Source organism: Calypte anna, chromosome 7 (assembly GCF_003957555.1).
Source record: "Calypte anna isolate BGI_N300 chromosome 7, bCalAnn1_v1.p, whole genome shotgun sequence".
In the NCBI taxonomy this organism is placed as follows: domain Eukaryota; kingdom Metazoa; phylum Chordata; class Aves; order Apodiformes; family Trochilidae; genus Calypte; species Calypte anna.
The window spans coordinates 6582452-6606018 of record NC_044253.1 but is presented as its reverse complement, the minus strand read 5'-3'; the positions used below and the strand labels follow the sequence as shown (position 1 = coordinate 6606018).

At 41.3% G+C, this 23567-nt stretch overlaps 2 protein-coding genes across 2 annotated transcripts in view; both read right to left on the bottom strand.

Annotated features, from left to right (window-relative positions):
• Positions 1-1383: 1383 nt before the first annotated feature.
• MCM6 (minichromosome maintenance complex component 6) lies at positions 1384-16482 on the bottom strand. The gene is made up of 17 exons (XM_030454076.1): positions 16312-16482; positions 15451-15597; positions 14804-14914; positions 13827-14076; positions 12992-13157; positions 12079-12224; positions 11062-11212; positions 10245-10386; positions 9161-9302; positions 8898-9005; positions 8160-8315; positions 6959-7087; positions 5772-5933; positions 4534-4669; positions 4105-4272; positions 3050-3189; positions 1384-2472 (listed from the first exon to the last, which is right to left on the bottom strand). Exons 1-17 carry the CDS (start codon positions 16413-16415, stop codon positions 2359-2361), a joined length of 2472 nt encoding a protein of 823 aa, XP_030309936.1. The 5' UTR covers positions 16416-16482; the 3' UTR covers positions 1384-2358.
• Positions 16483-20899: 4417 nt separating this feature from the next.
• DARS1 (aspartyl-tRNA synthetase 1) overlaps positions 20900-23567 on the bottom strand; it is a 37690-nt gene continuing 35022 nt past the window's right edge. Inside the window, exons 15-16 of the mRNA XM_030454501.1 lie at positions 23163-23234; positions 20900-21529 (exon numbers count right to left, since the gene is read on the bottom strand). Of these exons, the coding sequence (XP_030310361.1) occupies positions 21438-21529; positions 23163-23234 (164 nt within the window). The 3' untranslated portion in view covers positions 20900-21437. The remainder of the gene's footprint in view (positions 21530-23162; positions 23235-23567) is intronic.

Sequence of the window (23567 nt, the reverse complement as noted above, 5' to 3'; positions counted from 1 at the left end):
TCACCTACCTGAAATGCTGCAGGGAAGAGATAAAGCAACTTCTCCACATTTAAATACATCAAAACTAAAAAGGTGAGAACATTTGCTGCCTAAAAGCAGAACATGTTTAAATCAACTAAATACAAAATTCTACATAGATAGTGAAAAGCCAGTTCCACCTCCAAGGTTACTTCCCCTAACAACCAGCTTTTAGTCTGAATCAGAATTGGGATCATCTACACAAGTTATTGCTCTGTCAGGCAATATTCTCTTTAAGTTACAGTAGAAAACATCACTCAGTATTTGCTGTTCCTCCAATAGCCAATCTTATATTGAAACAGAGGAAGACCCTGACAGGATTAACTTCTGACAGGATTAACTCCAGTAATTTTCCACTGAAACAGTGTGAACAAAACAAGCCCTAACGAGGCTAACTTTTGTCTGGAAGATAATTAAAAGTGTAGGTCCTGTTCTCAAAACAAGGCACTGCCAAGGCTAGCTAGGCACCAAAGGAATGTGAACATCTGCACAAAGACACCATAAAGATGTCACAACCAGCTGATAAGGGGAAAGCTACAGCTAGGGTCTGATATTGCCTTGTAACAATATAATGAAGTCAGCAAGAAACAAGAAAAGTAAAAAGTTCAGCCCTGAGGAAGACTTTGTTACTTCATCTGAAGACCCCCAGAGACATATCCCGACTCTGCCTGTCATGAATATTATAATTACATGTTGCAATCTTATGACTATGTAAGGATGATGCAACCTCCCCTTTTAACTGTATAAATAACCTGACCCTTTTCCCTGACCCGGGGAACTCTTTGTCCAGTGGGAGCTGGGAGCTCCCCGGATCCGAAAATAAATACCTTTGCTGTTTAAAGGCTTAAAATTCTGTCTCTAAACAGTTTTGTAGGCCTTTTTGGGCTCCAGTATCTTACACAGAGATTGTAATTTGTGTACTTCAACCCTGTTTGAATCCCAGGTGTCTGGTTTTTTTAAGAAGCCTAGAAAAGCTTGCTGAAACATTGTTCTTATTGTTCCAAACAACATTTGTTTTTTATTTTTTCCTTTTTCCCCTGATGTCTGAATAGGAACTTCACAGCACCACCTGCTGCTTATTTTTCAGTAAAGCAGTGTTAACTCAGAGAACACCTTTCCAAGGCTATGAAGCACACAGAACTGGGGAAAGAGAAGAAAAAGCTGTATTTTCTCCCATGTAAAGAATATTTAATCAAACAATGACAGGGAGGAGGTGAGGGGGGATATAATGAAATACAAATATCCTCCTGTCCTTATTTTGAAAGAATAACATGAAACTCTTGTTGCAGGTGAGAGGTAATTTTTAATGAAAAATAGCATTTGCCAAGATGCAGTTTATGATAGCTATCAGTAGAGAGCTGCTTCAGAAACAGTTACTTCATGCTATTTCCAGTTAAAATATATAGTTTTGGTATCTTCTGTGCTATAAGAGATGTTTCTTAGGTGTTGGTATCAGGCTGGCAAGACAAATATTCAGGTATTTTTACTTCTTAAAAGATTATTTAAAAATCCCAAAGGATAGAGCAAATAATTGAGAGCAACAGAAATCTAAGTTAAATTTTCCTATAGAAAAAATCTACAAACAACTTTACAAAGATAATCTTAAAAATCCCTCACAAAGGATGGCAGCTGCCAATTCACTTACAAGTTAAGACATTCATCAAGATGGGGGTTTCTGATCTCCTGACTTAAAGCCTTCCTATTTTCAGTTTTCTATTTTACATATACAACAGGAGCATATCCCTCTTTAGTCCATCTAAAAAGAAAAAGAAGCAGTCAGAGTTTCTCATTATCCATCCCTGGAAGTTAAAATAACCTCTTAAAAAATGGCATCTGTCATCTAGGAAATTGAAGGTTTCTTAAGACATTAAACGTTTAGATCACTATTTTTTCAGCCTCCAAGCACAGGTGTAGAAAATAGCAATCCCACACGTGAGCAACAACAAATCCACCCCCCTTTTTTGACCTTTTATTTATGTTAATAAGAAAAACACTAAAAACTGGTATCATAAAAAGTCTACTAAATAGAAGAACAATGCAAAATTCCTCTAATTTAAAACAGAAGCATCTACACAGCTTGATGCTGAAAGGAGATACTGAATTATTCTCTTCTGCATCTGGATGATGGCACTGAAACCCAGAATTAGGAATGAAACTGATCTATGTGTGTCATTTCTTTAAAAACTTTGCAGGTATGCTCAGTGTGATTGAGCAAACCTGCACACTCCCCAGGAAAGCACTCTTAAGAATTTAAGATGTTAGCCATACAGCAACCCTTGCAAGAGAAGAATGCATTTTCCAGCAGGTAACTAGCCAGCTCTGCAGTCCAGTTCTCAGCCCTTAGTCCTCCAGGAGATAGTTTGGGTTGACAACCAGGTATGGATCTTCATCAAAAGTCTCCTCTTCTCTGGATCCTTTCAGTCCTGATTGGGACAATTCTATCAAGATGTGGTCCTGCAACACACAAAAATGAGACATCTCCTGTTTAAGCTGGTAACACCTCCCTTACTGATAAATTATTTAACTCTTTTAATTGTGAACACCCTCTTGAACAGGTTCCTAATCTTACAATTACTTTCAGTGGAAAGCTCTTATATGTTGTGTGCTTTCTGAGAACACTTCAGTCTGGTGGTTTTGTGCCTTTAAAAGTGAGAAGTGTTTTATATTTCCACACTTTCTCCTCCAAATTGCTCTAGTGCCCCCATGACTTAAAGCTACCCATTGAATAAAGTGTTGTTTGTATTTCTGTATCCTAATGTATAACTGACACTATAGAAATACAGAAAAATATCACACTTCTATAGGGACATAATATGACACTTTGAACTTTTACTCATACACATCTCTATTTCAGTGTTTTCTCTATAAATATTTTTAACACCTATTAAACAAAGAAATAACTTATACTGCATCAGTCCATAACACATAAGCACAAAACTTTTCTCAAATTAGGAATGTATTAAATTAAAAGTGAATCATTGCACTCAGTAAGTTAATAACCTTTTCACTATCCACATATCTCTATACTTACATAATGTGTAAGTCGATGAATGACTCTCTCTATGATCTTCTTTTTATTTATTAGATCCTCCTCAGATTCTATTTCAGATTCAATTTCCTTTAGGTACCAATTAATAAGTTCACTCCTTTTTAATGCTGAATCATCCTCTTCTGCAGAGAAAATAAATTGCATAAACACAGCAGCAGTGAGAAAACATTCAAACCATAAAAAGAGAATTTATAAGTTAACATTTACAGTGCTGGAGGAACGTGTATTTTGAGATGTTTAAGAAACATCAGACTTTTTCCTATTTCTTAAATCATCATGTTTTGTACAGGACATATGTTGTATCATGTTTTAATTGGTGGTATTGAGATAAAGAATGAAGCTTTCAGTTCTATGCATTCATCTGGCCTATAAATTAAATTAGTAGTCTAGCAATCATATTGACCTCCAGCCTCAAGAAAAAGCAGCCACAAGGACTCCTACAAGAGAGGAAAAAAAAATAAATCATTGTCACACACAGACAAAGAAGTCATCCTTCTATATATAAATTTCCAACAGATATTGTTATCTTCACACCCTTCCAAAAACTTTGTAGCATTTGTAAATGCTATGAGACAGCTGCTGCACTTCATTACAGGAGCAGCCTCATTGCAACTAAAATGTTTCATCTCGCCAAGAAATGATGCTGCCATTTGGCACATCCTGGGTAAGTTTGTGGCTGTAACTTTTGGCTGTGCTGGCTGGGACACATTAAAGCTGCACTTGGTAGTTCATTGCTGCAGAATCTTCTAGCTGGGTTAGACCACCAGATGCTACAAATCCTTTTCTACATCTGCTGCTGACATGCTCCTCAACCTTACCATGTTTTGACAATATTTGTATTTGACATATACTTGTGTATTTGACATATTTGTCTCATCAGCTGTAATACAGCCACACCTGTACTGGTTCACACCTGACCTAACAAGTTTGGTGCTTTAGCAGCAGGGCAAATCCCAAGTGCAACAACAGCATGGGATGTTTTAACAGCTGCTCCCTGAACACAGGGTCTGCCCTCTTTTTAATAAACAAGCTCTTACCTTCCTCTGCTTTCCTGAGGTGCAGCACCAGGAGATTAGAAATCCGTCGATATTCAGAGAAGCCCAATCTGAGAGAGGCTTTGGGTGCAGCATCCTTGTTGATGTCCTCAGAATGGCCATTGATCCCATTCACAAGACCATTGACCCCAGCTGGAGCTTCTGCCTCACCTGCTTGGACATAGAGCTAGGTTTACATCTGTAACATCTTTTAATAGTCTGAGCCACTGAAAAGTGTTGCAGTGACCAACCAGGTGAGTGGACCCACAAAGAGGCTGAAGTAAGAAAATAAAGAACAGGAGTCAGCATTCTTAGACTTTATTACATGAGAAAGAGGTGAAAAACTGAAGAGAAGCATGTACTCAAAGCAAGGCAAGCTGTAAAGGCTGGATGTACTTCCCCATTTTAAAAAATTCTCTATAAGTAATTTACCATTAACTCCATCTTGTTCCTCTTGATCCTCCATCTGCTGTTCATCATCTTGGTCTAAATTGATGTCAGGAGTCTCAACTCTAATGATGGACTTATTTAAAAGCCTGAAAGCTTCCTTCACATGTTTCGGGTGAACCTGGGCAAGATTTGAAAAAACAGATATTAAATAGGCATAGAGGTTCTTCTCATTTTAAAAGGCTTTTTCCCAGTAGCTCCAAAAACTGACCTCTAACTCTAATAAAGGGTCTTTCTACCCATCTCAGCTGATTAATCCTAAGCAGTAGAGACTCTGCAAGTCAAATTATTTCTCACTACAAGTACTCTTGAGTTCACACAAGATTATGGAGGGAATAAGCAGCCTGGTTTCAGGCTTCAGCAGTCAAGTGGAGTTGACAGAATTTTTATTTAAGCCAAGAACATTTTGAAGAAAGATCAGTGGAGCAAGAAACATTAAAGAAATAGGTCTGAACAGAAACAATATGAGGAAAAAAATAAATTAATGAGACTCTCCTCTGGAACTGAAAAGCAAAAACTAGAAAAATCTTCTCTAGCTATCTAAAAGCTATCTGTTCCTTTTCAAGCTGAACTTAATTAAAAAGAAGCCAATAGGAGTCCTTCTTATACAACCAGTAAGTTTTCATCCCTGCATGTACCACATAACCCCTAATCAACATTTCAAAAGGCCTGCTGAGTTTTAAAGCAGGGACTGGATGGATAGCAGCCAGACTGCAGATAATAAGTGTAGCACAATGTACATTTATTTCATCACTGATTGATGCTAGGAGGAGCTCAGATCTTAAATGCAGGGACTCCCAGGGAAGCTCACATATTTGGATGAAGTTTGGCTTTTCAGATTGCAAATGGAAGACAGCTGTGAGAGAGTACAAACTAGAATTAGGAGAAACACTCCCAAGACCCCTGGCTGATACTATTAGATGATTGTCCTATGTATTTGTCATGGTTTAACAGGTAACAGGCTGAGAGTGCTGCCACAACATGCAAAAACATGCATGTTCTCTGTATGGAACACCTGAGCTCAGTTTTACAAGACATACCTTAAAAGCAGTACTTCTGGCATACAAATTCAGGCCAAACATCCCAAGTGAAAACCCAACCCAAGCTTTCCTTCCTCACCCACAAGATTTAAATACGCATGATACCACAGTCAAATAGCAAAGCCAGAACTCCCACAACATTTACAGAAGCATTTAGACAAACTTTCAGCACAAACTTGATACCTCATCACAGCAGTGCATCCGGGCCATGGCTTCAGAGAGCCGAATCATGCTTTCCAGCTGCCTCACTGTGATTCTCCAGGATGACTTTGCCACTCCAGAGCCATCACGCTGCCGTAGCCGCTTGTACTGCTCCACGATGAAGTCCTCAGACTCCTTAGATATCTTTGGGACACAAGACAGTGTGACAGTTTGCCATGTTAAAAATATTAAAACTTATTTTTCTTGCCCTAGATTGGAAGTTGCCAGACTTTTCTTTGCTAGTTACTACTTTTCTCTGAAATACTCTATATTATACACATACTATACATAGATACAACAACAAACGTATTCTGTTAGAATTATATTGTAATAATGATTACAGTAACAACTATATTACAATAGCTATAGTGACACAACAATTATTTTGCTGCAGATTTTGGATAATGTCTATTTTTCTGTTCCACTGACTTTCTTCCAGGCATAATTCTTTTCTGTCTCTATAGACTGCTGTTTATTTACCTTTCATTCTGCATGCAGACATACACACAAGCATACACTGGATATACTAACACTGACTACAGCTTTGTGTGCATGTTTTTTAGCTGAGTCTACCCACATATACACAGATCTAGCTGGAAAACAAACTCCTGACTACATGGAAATGAAATGGAAGTTTTCAGTACTCTCTAAGGGAGGATATCCCCTCCTTCCACTTAGAAGAATTACATTTGAAGAACTTCTGAAAAAAACTAACACACAGCCCATCCAAGCTGCTATTTGGATGGACCACAAAAATTTGTACTTAGAGCAGTTTCCCAGGTTGTATATTTTAGCACAAAGAGAGCAAAGAATATTGAAGAACAATACCCTTTTAAAATAAAGACAAACAAACAGTTAGATTAAGCAGCAAGTCAATAAAATACAAAAATCTCCATAGCAGCTGTGTTGCATAACCCATACCCCTGAGGTTTGAGAAAGCTACAAAACAACCCCTCAATTGTTCTAGACAGAGGTTAAGAACTGCTGCCAAAGCAGTGAAGTCTATGGACTGTAAGAGTCTCAACTGGGCTGGCTGGGATTGTGGAGTTTAAAAAGGGAGAGAACACGGCTCTGAAGTATGTTATGTTTCTAGATAATAACTGAGTTTACAGCTCTTTTCTTGAGATAACACTGCACTGTCTTTGTATTGGATGCAAAAAAAGAATTACCTTTGGTTTAAACTGTCTTGCAAAGAGCAGATACCTTCTGATATCATCTAATGAATAAACACGATCAACAGATTCCTCCACTCTGGAATGCAAATCCACGATGCGCCGGGCGATGGCATAATCTGTAACCTGGGACATTATGGCTCTGTCAGATCATTCTCACAACATCAGACAAGTATCAAAAACACAGTTATATTCTTCCTTCCCATTCCCCTCTCTTCCTTGCTCTCCTCCTGGCAGAGTTAAGACTATCCAGAAGCTGTTTGCCAGAAGATCCATCAGAATGGCCGGGAAGGTTTTTAATACAATGAAACATGGCAGAGAAGGGATAAAAGGCAGTTTTAGGATTTATAAGGTCTTGGAACTCTCCTGGGTTACAAGTTAACCATAGAACAGGCAGAAAGCAAGCACTGTGCAGCGTGGGAACTGCTTTCTTCCTTTTCACCCTGCCCTGTCTCTTTCATCAGCCCCTTCTCAATTAGATAATCACTCTGAGCAGACGAGCAGAGAGAACAGAGCTGAACCAAGATTAATCTCTGTATTTAATGCGTTCCCAAGGCAAATGCCACATAGACAGGTGGTAGCAGTCTCAGCCTTAGTGACCAGCCATTTGTAAAAATGACTAATGGTCTGAAGTTTGCAGGTCAAACCCCTACAAGATGAAAAGGCAGAATCCTTGCATTCAGCAGAGTGCATCCAGATCTGCGCTGCCAGCTTTGAACTTCGCAGACAGAAGAAAAGCAGAAGCAAGACTTGCTCATCAGATCAGCTTCACCTAAAATTGCAGAGGAGTCATCAAAATGGTCAAATGGCAGGAGAACATGATGTATGAGGAAAAGCTCAAAGAGCTGGGTCTGCTCAGCTTGAAAATAAAGCAACTGCCTCATGAGGGAGTTGAGATGTGGTAGAGGATTGCTCTTAGAAGTACAGATTGGTAAGAGGCAAGTGACACAACCTGAACCATGAGAAATCCTGATTGCACATAAAGCTGTTGTGATTGTTTTTTAAATGCATTATAGTGGTCAAACACTGCAGCAGGGGCCTTGAGAGGCTGCAGTCTCTCCAGCCTTGGAGATGCTCAAAACTCACCAGGTCAAGGTCTTGGCAACTTGTTCTCAATGATCTGCTTTGAGCACGAGGTTAGACTAGAGACCTCCAGAGATCTTTTCTGATAAATTATTCTATAGTTCCTTAGAATTACCTCATTACATTCATCCACAAGGATGAAGAAGAGATCAAAACGAGACATGATGGGAGCTGACAGGTTTATGTTCTGTTTCAGTGACTTGGATCTGTCATAGCGTCCACCAACTGGGTTTGCTGCAGCCAAAATGGAGGTCCTGGCATTCAGGGTAGCCTGACAATCAGGGGGAAAAAGAGGAAAAAGAGGAAGAGTTATATCTGTAGACACTTGCTAAACCAGCTCACTGCAATTCAAGCAGGCCTGCATAACACCTTTTAGATGGGTTTTCAATGGAGATACAACATACTCTTTAAAAGAACCCAAACTCTTCTACCCAGGCCTTCCTAACCAGGCCTCTGCTCCAAGACTAAATTTGATGAAACAGTATTTTAACATTGCCACAATCTTTCCAACAATACTGAAACAAGTCCTTTAAAATGTTTTTAACAGTGCAGATACACACTTCACTTCTACAAACACACACAAACTTATATCCTCTTTAGGGGTTCCTTCAAGGTTGGAACTTTCCCATCTGCTGTTTCCTATCCATTACTATTTGTTTTTTCCTTTCAGTAACATTTCTGACCTTTTTTGGGGTATATGCCACTCCATAGGCAAATGATCTCTGTCCTGCCACAGTGAGGCAGGGCAGATCTTAGCAAACTACAGAGTTTAACACCAAAATCTGAGACAGGACACTAGCTGGGTGTCAGGTGATCATACAGACTTCACAACCAGAGGAACAGTGCAAGCTACCTTCACTCCTGCCTTGGTGATGGATATAGTCTGCTGCTCCATTGCTTCATGAATGGCCACTTGATCCCTCACATCCATTTTGTCAAATTCATCAATGCAACAAACCCCCTGCAATGGGAGAATAAAAAAATAAGTCACCAAAATTCAACCACTATCGAGGGGAAAAAAAAAAAAAAAAAGCATCATTAAGACAATCTGGGGCTCCTTGTCACTAATCAAAACCATTCTAGGGATGCAGGAACCTTTCTAGTGCCTGGACTCACATTATCTGCCAGCATCAGTGCTCCAGCTTCAATGACAAATTCATGAGACTCTTCATCTTTTACAACAGCTGCTGTCAGACCAGCAGCACTGGAAGCTTTTCCACTGGTGTACACAGCACGAGGACTGAACTCATCCACATGCCTATGGAGAGAAAGAGTGATGAACAAACTGTAAAACTCAGATTAAAACCTGGAAAGGCAAGGTAACTGTACTGCAGTACTATAGGACTTGTTCTTTCCTTCAGGAAGAAATTGGTATTTAGGTAGATTCCTCTCAGTCCTAACCACATTTGAGCAAGGTTTGGAAACTCTCTAACTGCAGTCTGTCACGGGTCTGTTAATTCACACATGGTTACACCAGCAGCAAGAACAATCCAGACCTCCTCCCACAGGTTTTCTGCTGACTTCACAAACTAACACAGCTCTGTATGGGTCAAGTAAATGTCAACACAAGGGAACAACAAAGCAGGAAGCAGCAAGACTGACCACAGGCATCCTAAAGCAGTTTTTGTGGTGCCTCTACATTTCTGAGTCGAAATGTATACAGCATTGTGGAGAACAATGCAGAGGTAAGTGGACAGCATGATAAAATAAAAGCATCTTAAACAGAATTTCCAACAAAAGACACCATTATAATAGCATAAATATAATTATTTAATAATTATTTTCCCAGGATAATAGTTGTCTTTTTGTCCAAAGTGCTGGGACCTACCAATTTTGACGAAGATAAAAATTGGGGCAGATAAAAAAAAAAACCACAATTATTTCATCTCTGATATTTCAAGATATGCAATACGTTTTGTATTTTTATTATTTGCTGTCTCTTGAAAGTATTTGTAAATTCATACTTTCATAACTACCTAAAGAAAAAAGGTCTTAATTCATTCTTTGTAATTACCACAGGGGCTCGTTGAGTTTGCTCAACTTTCTTCAAATACCTCCACCACATGCAAACAATTCCTGGAAAACACTTAAATATTTTCTTTTCCTTTCCTCTGTTTAACATAGAAAAGGCACAGCACACACTTATAACTCCTGTCACATTGTACATTTTTTAGATACTGAGCTTTAATGAGACACTTACTTCAGAAATTGACTCTTGGCTGTGCTCGGATCACCAACAACACAAACGTTGATGTCCCCACGCAGGGAAGTGCCTTCTGATGTGGTCTTGGGAACCCCTCCAAAAAGCATCAGCAGGACCCCACGTTTGACTTCATCATTACCTACAACAAAACAAACACTCAACTAAAAATCCAAAGAAAAAGCCACATTTTACCTATTTAAAAAAAAAAAACACCAACAAATAAACCTTCGGCCCACTAGGACTTTAGAGCATTTGGGCACATCCCCTCAGAATCCACCTGTGGGCTGAACATCCACTGAAGCTGCACTTACGTGCTTGATACAGTTTCAGTGAAAAATTACTCAAAGAGGATTAATTCCTTTATGCCACACTGTCTCAGAACACAGACTAAATTCAGCTGATCAGACTTCTTACACATAATCAACCTAAGTCCTTAAAGTAGTTCAGAGCCAGAAACAACTGGACACTGACACACATGCATGTGCAACAGCATGCAATATTTTGAATCCTTTAAGTTTTTAAAGGAAGCCCGTATAAAATAGAGCTTATCTCCAACTGCCAGTTCTAGGATTTAGTACTAGATGACCCAAAACCAACAATTTTAACAAGTTTTGCAGGCCTTAATGATTAAGCACTGCAAGTACTCAGGAAATAGATTCTCCTTTTCTAGCTTAACCAGTGCTGGAGGGGAAAGTTCTTGGTGGTTGGCATAAAGCTTTCAAGCTTGCCCCAATGGCACTACATGGACAGCAAAAAGAAATTGTATTTTCACAAGTGAATATTTCCCTCTCTGAGGCAAGAACTGGACTCTTACCATGGATAGTGGGGAAGAGGCTGGTACACAGATTATGGTAAAGGTTCTTATCTTGACTCATTTCAAAAACTTTTTCCCATTCTTTCACAGACATTTGGTTTTTAATGCTTTCTGCAGTCTGTTCTTCATCTCGGAGCTCTTTTCCACCAAACTGAACAAATGAAATAAAAGTAATAGAAGTAATACCATGCCCACTACTGAATGTGAATATTGCAGACAGAAGGCTACAAACACCTGCTCTCAAAGATGAATGGGAGGGACATATTCAGAAATGCTGACCTTAGGCTAAGGAAGCTCATCACCTTATACCATTAAAAAGCAATAGACAGTTTCCTAGGGAGACAAACCAATGGAGTGTAACTTCAGTTAGCCCAGAAAAACCCAAGAGAGATGCTCATCCAGATACTAAAGAGTAAACCAATATGGTTTCCTTTGGCTATTTGTAAGCTTTCTTCATCAACTGGAATTTTCAAGGTATTCCATTACTCTTGAATAAGGCAGGAAAATTTTACACCCAGAAAGAACAGTTGCTGTATTTATCCTGTGTGATGGTGAAGCTGCTAGCAAAATTACAGGTCACCATATCATACCACGTTACAACACAATCATAATCAGTACTAATATGTTGTAGTAACAGCTCAAGATGTGACAAACCAGACGGAACAAGAAGGATCACTGTTTTCCCTGTGACAAAATGAAGCAATAGGAATGCCTGGAAGAAAAGGAAATGCTAGAGAAATGGAGGAAAGCTGAATGGAAATTAATGGGTCACTTACCTATTTGGTTAAGTGTTTGGTAAACATTGGCAAATAATCACAAAACTGTGAAAACTGCTATGTGAACAAAGAAGACAAGAAAGAAACAAACAAACTTGCTATGTAAACCCAGTCAGAATATGAACAGTCAGGAAGGTGGTACTCATCTAAACTTTACCCATTTCCACTCCCAAATCTGAAGTAAAACCAGAAAGAGCAGAAACCAGCAATACTTTAAAATCTGTATTCTTTCCAGACTCACCCGTGGGTTTGTTGGTGCAACATAACAGGCCAGAAACACCAACTTATAGGACAGCTCTCTGACACCAAGGGCACGAAGTCCACGGATGCCTTCAGTCTCATAGCCCTCAGTCCCACTCACCCGGGAGCCGGTTTCTGCACGCACCCCTGACACCAGAACAGAACCACAGGGTCACAAAATGCTTTGGGTTGGAAGGGACCTCAAAGATTATCTAGTTCCAACCCCCCTGCATGGGCAGGGACACCTTCCACTAAACCAGATTGCTTGAGGCCCCATCCAACCTGGCCTTGGACACTTCCAAGGAGAGGGCAGCCACAACTTCTTTGGACAACCTGTGCCAGGGTCTCACCACCTTCAAATTAAAGAATTTCTTCCTAATGTCCAACTTAAAACTCTCCAAGTTTTAAACCACTTCCCCTTGTCCTCTCACTACACCCCCATGTAAAAAGCCCTACCCCAGCTTTCTTGTAGACCCTCTTCAGATATTGGAAGGTTGCTCTAAGGTCACTTCAGAGTCTCCTCCAGGATGAACAACCCCAACTTCCTCAGCCTGGCTTCACAGGGCTTCTCCAGAGCCCTCTGATCATTTTAGTGGCTCTCCTCTGGACACATTCCAGGAACTCTGTGTCCTTCTTAGGCTGGGATCTCCAGAACTGGACACAGCACTCCAGGTGGGGTCTCACAGGAGCAGAGTAGAGCAGGACAATCACCTCCCTCAGCTGTCTATGTTTTTTTTGATACAGCCTAGCACATGGTTGACTTTCTGGGCTGCAAGCACACACTGACAGCTCATGTTGAGCTTCTGGTCCATTACCCTCCTCCCCCAAGTCCTCAGGGCTACCCTCAACCTCTCTCAGAGCAGGAGCCAGGACAACAGTTCCCAGCACAAGCAGGAAGGACATCCCATACAAACCTGGTGTGGAGAGCTGGGACACATCAGGCACAACAATCAGGGATCCTGTGAAGTCACATTTGTCACCTGCCTGAGCAGACTCCACCGCCTCGGCACGCAAGATGACTTCCACGCTGCGAGGGATGCTGCCCCGTGGCAGCTCAGCCTGAGTCTCCTGGATCCGAACCTGGGGAGGGGATATTCAGCACTTGGCTTTGGATGTCACCAAACCTGCAGCTGCTCCCCAAGCTAAGCTGCTAATGAGTATTGTTAATAGCACTGGGTTGCTGCCATCCATGTCAGTTCACAGAGTTGTTCTTACAATAAGAAAAACAAAAATCCCTTTGACTGGTCAGTGTCTGAGTGCTGAAGGAACACAAGAGGATGAACAAGGGGGCAACAATGACAGTTCTGAGGGGTAAAAGAGACAGCTTGAAGAGACCAGTTGATGTGACTGACACAGATTGTGAAGTGCTGAAGATATGGCAGAGTGAATCAGTCTGGAAGAGCAAAACACTGCAGATACTAAAAGGTGCTTCTTGTCACACTCATACAAAAGGAGTGCATGATGTACCTGCAACATGAGACTACCAATGCCCCAAATATGTGGGGTTTCAGTGTCTGGCTTAGACAATCAACATCATGCAAGAAGATTGCTTTGACACTTTCCATAAATTCCCATGCTTAAGCTTCTGCCTTCCACAGACAGAAATTCTAGTGCCTTTTCTTGAAATCTTTTCTTGATGTTAACAAAACCAAAATTAACTGTCTTCAGCATCCAGCTGTACAAACAACACCTTTCAGCTACCACAGGAACAACCCTGTTTGTCAACCTCCCCTGACTCCACCCCTGTACCTTTTGGAAATCAACAAATCTTGACTTGTTGGTGTCCAGCAGGAACCTCCTCCTGTTGGCACAGACTGGGTTTCTGCAGATGTTTGGCTGCGTGTACTTAAACTGCTGCTCCACATCTTTAATCACTGTCTGGCAGTCCAGGCACAGGAAAGTCCCACTCACAAGCTCAGGGTGGACAGGGTGGGTACGAACCACCTGCCCGCTGATCCGAATCAGGGAGCCGATTTTTGCTGAGGTCAGTTCTCGAATTCTGTTTCAACCAAAAAATCCATAAGGATGAAATTCTGAGACTGAGTTGACATCTTAAGGCCCAGGGCACTACCCAAGTACTAAGACCTGAGATAGTTTTCATTCAGTTTGTGAGTAAAGAGCAGTTATAACAGACAAAAGAAACAAAATACTGGAAAATATTCTGATTTTACTTAAACTTTTAGATTAGTATCAAACGTCAAACCAATGCAAAAGTTACTTCACTGGTACTTTGTATTCTAATTTTTTTTTTTAATTAAATAAGCTACATTCAGGATATTCCCAGAGCACTACCCAAGTACTAAGACCCAAGATAGTTTTCATTCAGTTTGTGAGTAAAGAGCAGTTATAACAGACAAAAGAAACAAAGTACTGGAAAATATTCTTGTTTAACTTAAACTTGTAGATTAGTATCAAATGTCAAACCAATGCAAAAGTTACTTCACTGGTACTGTGTACTCTAATTTTTTTTTTTAATTAAAGAAGCTACATTCAGGATGTTCCACAAACAAATATAAGTATCCAAGTACAATTCATAAATCTGTTTCCAAAAAAATATCTTGCACAAGATCAGGGTATTTCACAATCTGATATCCAATTGTACTATCCAAGTCACAGCTGTATTGATCACCTTTCACACTATACAACAAAAATACTTTCAGTATGCTTTGACACTACTCTTCCAGCAGTAAAAATGCATGAGTTTCCTGCATTAATAATCATCTTACTTGTGTCTGGTAGGCAGATCTTGGAATGCAACGTAGAAGTCCTTGTTTGCAGGCACATTTCCATGGTCTCTGGCAAAAGTCCTTACTGCTCGGCAAAGGTAAGGGTAAACTCTGAAACAGGGAAAATAAGTTCATATTTTTTCAGAAGCTATCAAAATGCTTTCTTTGCTTTGGACTCCATCAAAGGCTTGTATCACAAATTATCAGGTTCTGGCTTTTATTGACACATTTTGTAAGAACACTCAAAGCTAATCTAAATATGAGATGACTGTAAAATTATGCTCGTTATTGTCTGAAAGCAGACTTTTAAAATTAAGTCTCATTTTATGACACTTCTACCCTTACATTAAGGAGTAGAGACTCAAAATAAGCCTCTGGCTCAATAAATATTTTCAGGAAATTTATTCTGTATCCCCATACTGACCATCTACTTCTTCACTAGAATAAATGCAGTTGTCCAGTTAATTAATGTTTTCTGGAGATAAATCCTTTAGCAAGTAAGTTTTGATCCAGACACAAAAAGCTAAATTCTTACACGTTTTTCCAGAATGCAGAAAGCAGATAAGCATATTTTACATAACATTTAAAGATGTTGTGGGTCTCAGACTACAGAATTGCTCAGCTCTGAGGTAGCCTCTTCACTTTACCTGTAAAATTCCTCCTGAATAGTGGTGGAGAGCTGCTGATTGAACTGCTCCAAATCCACAAAGCTCACGACCAAGGTGTTTCTCTCCGGACGAATCAGTTCTTCAGCATCACGTAAGTATTTGACCTCCCCATCACTGTTCTGGAACCTGGCAGTTGAGTCAGGAAAACATTTCCCAGTTACACATCGGGCATCAACTGGGTATTTGTGAATACATAAAAGAGCAGAGAAGGATCACACTCGGTAAGGAGCGTGCAAGAGAACCACAGCATCCCACAGGCCCTTGCTGACATCTTCTCCAACAATATTTCTCCTCCTGCCCCCTCCTTTGCTACAACCCGTGCTATGAGCACCCCAGGACAGACACACCGGGTCTGCATTTCACACATCAGCTTTACTCCTGCCTTAATGATTTTGCACCAGAAAAAACTGAGGGGCTTTTGCGTTCCTCAGGGGGGGTTTGACAAGTTTCCTCGCCTGGTCCTGAAGGGTCCCTCAGGAAACAAAACACCGCGAGTCAGACGCAATAAGGTGTAACAAGGAAGGCGCAAAAGGGATTTTCAACTCGGCTGTCACAAAACATTGTTAAAAGGGGTCAAAACGCACCTAACCGAGCCACATCGAAAGATGCCCGGGAAAAATCTGCCACTCAAAGCAGCCCAGCAGTGCCTCGGGGGGAAGGGGCTGGGGGGGGGGTACCTCTCTGACTCAAACCCTGAGGGATCGGGGTGAGAGGCACTGACAGGATCTCACCCCCCGCCAAATGGCGGCCCCCTCACTGAGGCGCTTGCGGTGAGGCCGCCGCCTCCTGAGGGCCGAGCCCGCTCGCCGCCAGGCCCGGCCCGGCCCCTCTCACACTCACTCCTCTAAGAAGTCCTGGAACAACTTCTGGCACTTCTCAGCCACCTCATCGCGGATTTGCTGGTGTCCCGAAGCCACGCTCCCCGCTGCCACCGCCAGATCCATCCCCGCCGCTGCCGCTCACCCGCACCGGGACCCCAATCCCGAACCCGAACCCTCAGCAATTCCCGCCACAGCGCACCCCGCGTGCGCCGCCGCGTCACGGCGCCGACCAATCAGCGGCCGCCGTCCCGCACAGCCCCGCCCCTTCCCCCCCTTTTTCCTCACCCGCTTTTTCGCGCCAAAGAAGCTCCGGGAGCGGAGGTACCGGTTCGGAAGCCGATTCGGTCCCGGGGAGGGAGAGGAAGAGGAAGGGCCAGAGAGCGTCCGTGCTGCAGGGCTCTCTGAGGTCTAAGGGTGATCCGCCCTCAGGCAGCTGGGGAAGCACCGGATGACCGGCTGCGGACCAGCCTTGTGCTGGGGTTTCTCGGAATTGCCGTAAAGTTGGTTGCTTGGGGAGGAAAAGATGGACGAGATGCAACAGTGTGCACTTGCAGCTCAGAAGGCCGGTTGCATCCTGGGGTGCATCAAAAGAAGCGTGGCCAGCAGATGGAGAGAGGTGATTCTGCCACTTTGCTCTGAAATACTTTACTCCCCTTGAGTAGTGTGTCCAGTTCTGGAGCCCTCAAGACAGGAAGGACGTGGACCTGATGGGAGTGGGTCCAGGGGAGGCCACAGAAATAATCAAGGAGCTGAGCCACCTCTCCTGTGAAAACACGTTGAGGGAGCTGGGGTTCAGCCTGGAGAAAAGAAGGCTCTGGGGAGACCTAGTGGTGACCTTCCAGTATCTGAAGTGGGCTACAGGAAGGCTGGAGAGGGACTGTTTGCAAATTCCTGGAGTAATAGGACAAGAGGCAGTGGCTTTAAATTAGGGAAGATTTAGACTGGATGTTAGAAAAAAGCTCTTTACCATGAGGGTAGTGGAAAAATGGCACAGGTTGACCAGGGATGTGGTTGAGGCTTCATCTCTGGAGATGCTCAAGGTGAGGCTTGAGGAGGCTCTGAGCAAGCTGAGCAAGTTGAGGGTGTCCCTGCTGACTGCAGGGGGTTTGGACTAGAAGGCCTTTAGAGGTCCCTTCCAACCCAAATTATTCTGTGATTGGTTGCTTTGTCTCAGTAAACTTCAGGACTTGCAGCATGCGATGGAGGAATGAGCCCTGTAAGCATGTACATGTCTACAGTGGGTGGCTTCAGCAGGGACTTTGAAGGCCTCCAGGTTGCTGGTTTCCCAAAGAAACAGACTGGCTACAAGAACTGAAATTATAAGTCCACTGGTTGCACCTGGGGCACTGCCTGAAGCCCTGGAAGCCCTTAGGCTGTGTGCAGGAGATCTCTGGGGCAGCTTCTGGCTGAGAAGCTCCACCTCTGCAGGACCTCTCAGGTTGAAAGGGTGGAGATTAAACCAGGTGAGGGCCAGGCCTCAGCCTGGACACTTGGCTCCTTGTTTGTGATGTTAGAGGGTAAGATGGTGTAAGGTTAACATTTGCCAAGTGATGCCATGGCTGACAGCCCGTGCTGAATGGCAGCTGGTGGCACATCATGCCTGCCAGCAGGAATCATTTCAACATCTATGAAAAATTGCTTAGAATCGCTCTGCCACCTGCAAAGTCATTAATCTCTGCCTAAACTGTGATTTTTGCTGTAATTAAGGCAGCTAAAGGCTGACTCTTTTTTTTCGGTTCTGAAACCCTTCAAAAAAAAAGTGCTCAGCAGCTCAGGCCTCCTGCAGTTCTTTTTATGTTGCAGTGTACTTGCTCTATCACTAACAGCTTTAATTGCAAAATGGCAAAGGCTGCCTGGCTGTTTGGTTTGTTGGGTGTAATAAGGTTCAACTCTGCACAGTTTGCTCACTGCAGAGGTTCTGTCTGGGTTAGTCTTTTTTGAAAGCTGGTATTATTTTAATGCAGAATGTTGTGCTTTTGGTACATAATTACAACTTTGTGAGGGGCATTTTGATGTGTTCTGTTTTCTTTCTGAAGATGGCTAACGGTTTAAGAGGTGGCAAAGTAGAAGGAAAACTGCCCATTTACAATTTATCATACGTTTACATGCTCTGTTAAATCACAAGAAAACAGTAGCATGAACTCTTTTAACATTTTTAAAACCTGCAGGGTGTTTGGGAGGAGTCCTGCAGGTGCATGGGGTGTGGGTTAACAGTGGACTCCTGTGGCCTGAGTGAAATCAATCAGAGGCAGCCAAGTGGTGTGGCCCAATGAATATTGCTGATGCCTTCTCTGTCCCTTAGGCAGCAGGCTGCAGGCCAGAGTTTGCTTTCATGTGGGTGTTCAATATGCCTCAAATTGGCTGGGGGTGGAAGATCATTTTCCAATCTTATCTGCTTTCTTTTTCCTCTTCCCCAGTCCCATTGGGCAGGGAGAAAGCAGCTGTGTGGTGCTTGGCTGCCCTCCTGGGCTAACACCCAACAGGTGGGTGCAGCCATGGGGAAGCAGTCCTGTGCTTTGCTTCCAAAAGGACAGCCTGAGTCTTCCTGCCTGCTGGGCAGATTCAGACAGCTCAGTGAAAGCAGATGGGTTTTCACAGGAAAATGGTGTAGTTAAACTTCAGAAGCAAACTGTGGCTTTGTGTCTGTTTTGAGCAGATGACTTCCTGGCTTTTGCTTACCAATAGGCTTTACAGTTCCCTAGTTTTAAAAATTGCATGACCAGCTACCATCTGTGTATCATGAAAGAAAAAAATCCAAAACCAACCTAACTGGAGAAGCAGCAGCAGCACAGCAGGCTCCATGTAAGAATGGTAAACTTCCTGTAAGTTACTGGAAATAAAAGTACAGGTTTGACTTTCCCAGAGCTGCCTACCAAAGCAACACAAAGCTCTTTAATTACTGTTTGCAGGGTTTCAAACTAAGTTCTAACAATATCCCACTCCCACTAAAGCATCCTGTTAAGATTACATTCAGGATATATGCATTTTGCACTTTGATTTATGGTTTATTTTCAGTTAGCTAAGAAAAACTGCGTGAAAGGATTCAGCATAAAAAGGAATCTGTCTCCACCATAATTCTTGTTCTTGTGTGGCTACTGTGAATAAACCAAACCAGAACATGAGCTGGAATAACTCTTAATAGAATTGGGATAAGCACAGCTGTTACAGGAATGTATGCACAAAACTTGCTGCCAAACCTAGGGTGAGAAACATAGTTCTAAAATTTTTCCTTTGTTGGCATTAAATGTAAGTAATTTTGCTACTTATTGGAAGAATGCACTTCTAATGTGGAATACATTACCAGCTCCAGATGAACTGAAGTAATTAAGTTCAATTCATTCCAGTTGGCTAAAAACTGTCTTGAAACTTGGATTTATCAGTAATAAGCCTGTGATGATAAGATGTGTTTACAATCTGCTTAGCTTTGTAAAGTACAATGGGGTACACTGCAAGATTTGAAGTTATTAATCTGAGGAAGATCCCATGGAGAATAAATTACAACAGACTCCTAAACAAAGCTGCTGAGTGTGGTATTCCTAGAACTGTGTAACTTCTAAACAAAGTTTAACTTACAAGTTTCCTGCAGTTTACCTAACTGACCTTCAGAATGATTGTTTTCTAAAGGAGAACTCTTGTCACAAAACATTAAAATTAAGTCTTGTTCAATGGCATCTGCAAAAGATGATTTGCCCTTTTGTGAAATTCTACACAATTTATACACAGCCTCACTGACCTTTCTGTAGCATAACCAATATGTGACTTCTCTGGCATTTAAAAATCAAGGTAGCAACAATAACAGAGACCGTTTGAACCATACCTCCCACTGAACACTTTATCAAGTAAAATGTTAATCAAAAACTAAGTCAGGGAATTACAAATATGTATGAGCATTAGAGTAACTATTGCAGCACCCAAGTAAGGAATTTGCTCTCTGGCATCCACACTTAAAAAGATGTTTTAAAAACAGCTATCAGATGCAGTCCCTAAAATGAAGTTTCAAATGCATTAGCTGTTCTCCAAATGCAGGGCACATCCTCTGGGTTGGGAGGATGAGGAAGAGAAATAACTTTGCATATCACTGCAGACTGAGGAGGTTCAAGTAGGTGATTCAAGAAAAAGGACGTCTAGAAAGAATTTTAGAAGTAAGACTTTAAGAATTTCTCTAAATCTACAGCAGCTGTGTTCACAGTGCTTATAAATTAAAAAAAAAGCACCCTGAAACAGACTGGGTTATTTACTTTTCTTTGACTGTCAATAGATACATGGCATCCTTGGTGATTTGTTTGCTATCCTCAAGGGTAGGTGGTCAGGCAGGAAAACACAGGACCTGCTCTCAAACTCAGCATCCATTTATTTTCTGAGAATATTATATATCCCTTGTGTACTCTCTAAGTGTGTCTAACCTATCCATTCTCAAACAGTAACATAATATAAAGAACAGGCCCCTGGCTTGTGTACAAATTTAACAAAAAAGAAAGGAAAAAATAAAAGAAATGTAAACTTCAGACAGTTATGGCATTGTTAAGGAAAAAACCTCAATCAACAGTTATCAATTCATTATTATCTCGTGAGGATACAAAGCAAAACCCAGTAAGACATATATTGTATCTAATTCACTTTGAGAGATTTATTGCAATCTATTTTCATAATTTCATATTAAGACTTTTTTGTTAAGGATGTTGTTCTTCTTACCTGCTTCCCTACCTGACACTCATGTAAATTAACAACTGACTGGTTTCCTCACAATTTTTAAATCAGAACCAGTTATTTTAGCTTTGAGCCATTTCTGTATTTCAGAATATTCAGTCCTGTTGGCCTATGTTAAAATTGTGTAATTTATTAAAATGTTCAGAAACATAACACAATTTAATGTGACACTAGAATACTAATTCAAAGTACCACATTTTCATTAAAATCTGCACTGTTGCCAATACAAAGAGTTTTGAACTGTTAAAATATTTTCTTTTGAATAAACAGCTAAGGATAAAAAAAAAATATTGTGGCACTTTAGGAAATGAGGTGGGTTTTTTTAATTGCATATTACAACGCTCAAATTAATACAGGCTCATCAGTAGTAGGGTACACCCTTGGAATTGTATCATATTTGCAGGACAACTCATCTCAAACTTTGAAATCCCACTGGTATTAGGGTGTCAGGCGTTTGGGATCCCGTGGGAACATGGAGGTTTGACGAACATTATGCAGCCCAAGGTACAGCATGGTTACTCTTTCCAGCCCTATAACAAACAAAAAAGAACCCATTGGTATAGTTCAGCCCTTTTTCCAAAATGCTTAAGTAGCTGAAGGTACAGCCAGCCTCGTGGGAGTGTGACCAAACGCATTAACACAACTACAGAAAGAAGAAAAAAACCAAAATGAGGGATTTTTTTACACACAGAGCCTCCTGCCACGATGCAGACTTCATTTGGAACATGTATCAATAAGCAATGGTATCAGAGACTCAACCCTGTGCTGAATCACTCTGGACTTTTAAGAGATGAGGAAGGTGGGTAAGGGGAGACCTGATATCTTGAATACAGCACCAGAAGTATGGCCCAGACCAGTCTCAGCAGTTTCAGGGTAAGAGATATTTAGTGCTGTGACTGCCTGAAAAACCTGTAGTTGGAGAAATGTATCCTAAAATGGAGATTCAGCAACATGTGCCCATTACACTATAATCAATATTGCACTGGTCACTGTGTTCTTCCTGAAATCTTGGAGGTTATGTGTGTACTGTGGAACATGGAATCCATGGGGGCTACAAGTGCACCCCAGCCACTGCAGTGAAGCCCAGATGTGTATCAGCTGTCACACACTGCCTCCTATGACAGGTTTTCCATCTGAAGCAGTGTTCATCACTTCACCAGTGTTTCAGTGTTCAGAAACCAGCATCTCCTGTTGGGCTGGCACTTGGCCTGACCTCTGGGATATGCACACGACGAGCATTTACTCTGCAGAAGAGATGTAGCTTCAGCTTCCTTGATGTCTCTTCTGACTGGCCTAAATGACTCCGGATCACCTGCACATGCTTCATCTCCTCACAAGTACTGCATGATCACCAACACACCTTGTAGGTCTCCCAAAACAGTTGTGTCAATAGCATATTACAGATCTGGTGTGTTTACTTGGGAAGTTTTTCTGAGAACATGCCAAGGGCATAACTAAACATACTTGTATAAAAGTAATGCAAATGAAACCTGACTGACTCCAAGAAATCATGGTGTTTATTGATCAGGACCTACAAAGTGTCCTATTTCCATACACGTGAGCAGATTTCAGTCTGCTAATGAAAGACATGTACGTAACTAAATTGTAATCATTAAGATGCCTAAAACCCATCTTTTTTTTTTTTTCATTTTAATATGTAAAGTTCATCCAAGACACAAAGCCTCAATACCTTTGCTGAAACAATTAGCATCAGCCAAACTGATCAGTGACAGTCAAACCACTGAATAAGACTTCTCCAAACACTTATTTCTCTTAAATATGCAGACCACCTTAAGGAAGTGCTTTAAGAGACTGGTAGCTTCTGGTATTAGAAAGCTATGATAAATCCACACATAACACAGTATTTTCTTGCTTCCTTAAATTTTCCTTATTGGTCAGATATGAAAAGTGCTGTGCCTGGCTAATAAATCATACTGTCTTATGATCACCTACTTTTTAAAGTTGCTAGGCTGTACCATTTATGTTTTGCCAACTTATTTACGATGATCCTTACGTTTTAGTTTCTCTCCTTACCTTCCAGAATAAACACCCCCACACATTTACCTAACAGGGAACTGTTCTGAATAGTACACTGAGCCTTTCTTGAGACTGAACAACTTAAATTAAGCTCAAGCTAACATGGAATAAAATACAGATACCTACCTATTCCACCACCTGCATGTGGAGGTGCACCAAAACGAAAGGAGTCGATGTAAGCCTTTATCTTCTCCAAATCTAGACAGGAAAAAAAGACATATTTCTTACCTGCTAAATGAATGCCCAGCCATACATACAAGTGGGTAGAGGACTGCAAACACAACATAAAGTTTTCCATTTTAGCTTACAAACTAACAGTGGAGTTTTACTCATTAAACACGTTATCCAGGATTATCAAGAAATTTTAACGGTTTTGTTTTATAATTTTGTTAATAACTTATTTAGGGAAGAAATTCTAGAATTGAGTAATAACTAGGCCCAAATTGCAACTTAACAGAAAATGGTGACTTCTTGAATGAACTGCTGTTAGACTAATAGACTGTTTTTCCATCTTGCTCTAGTGGGAACTAT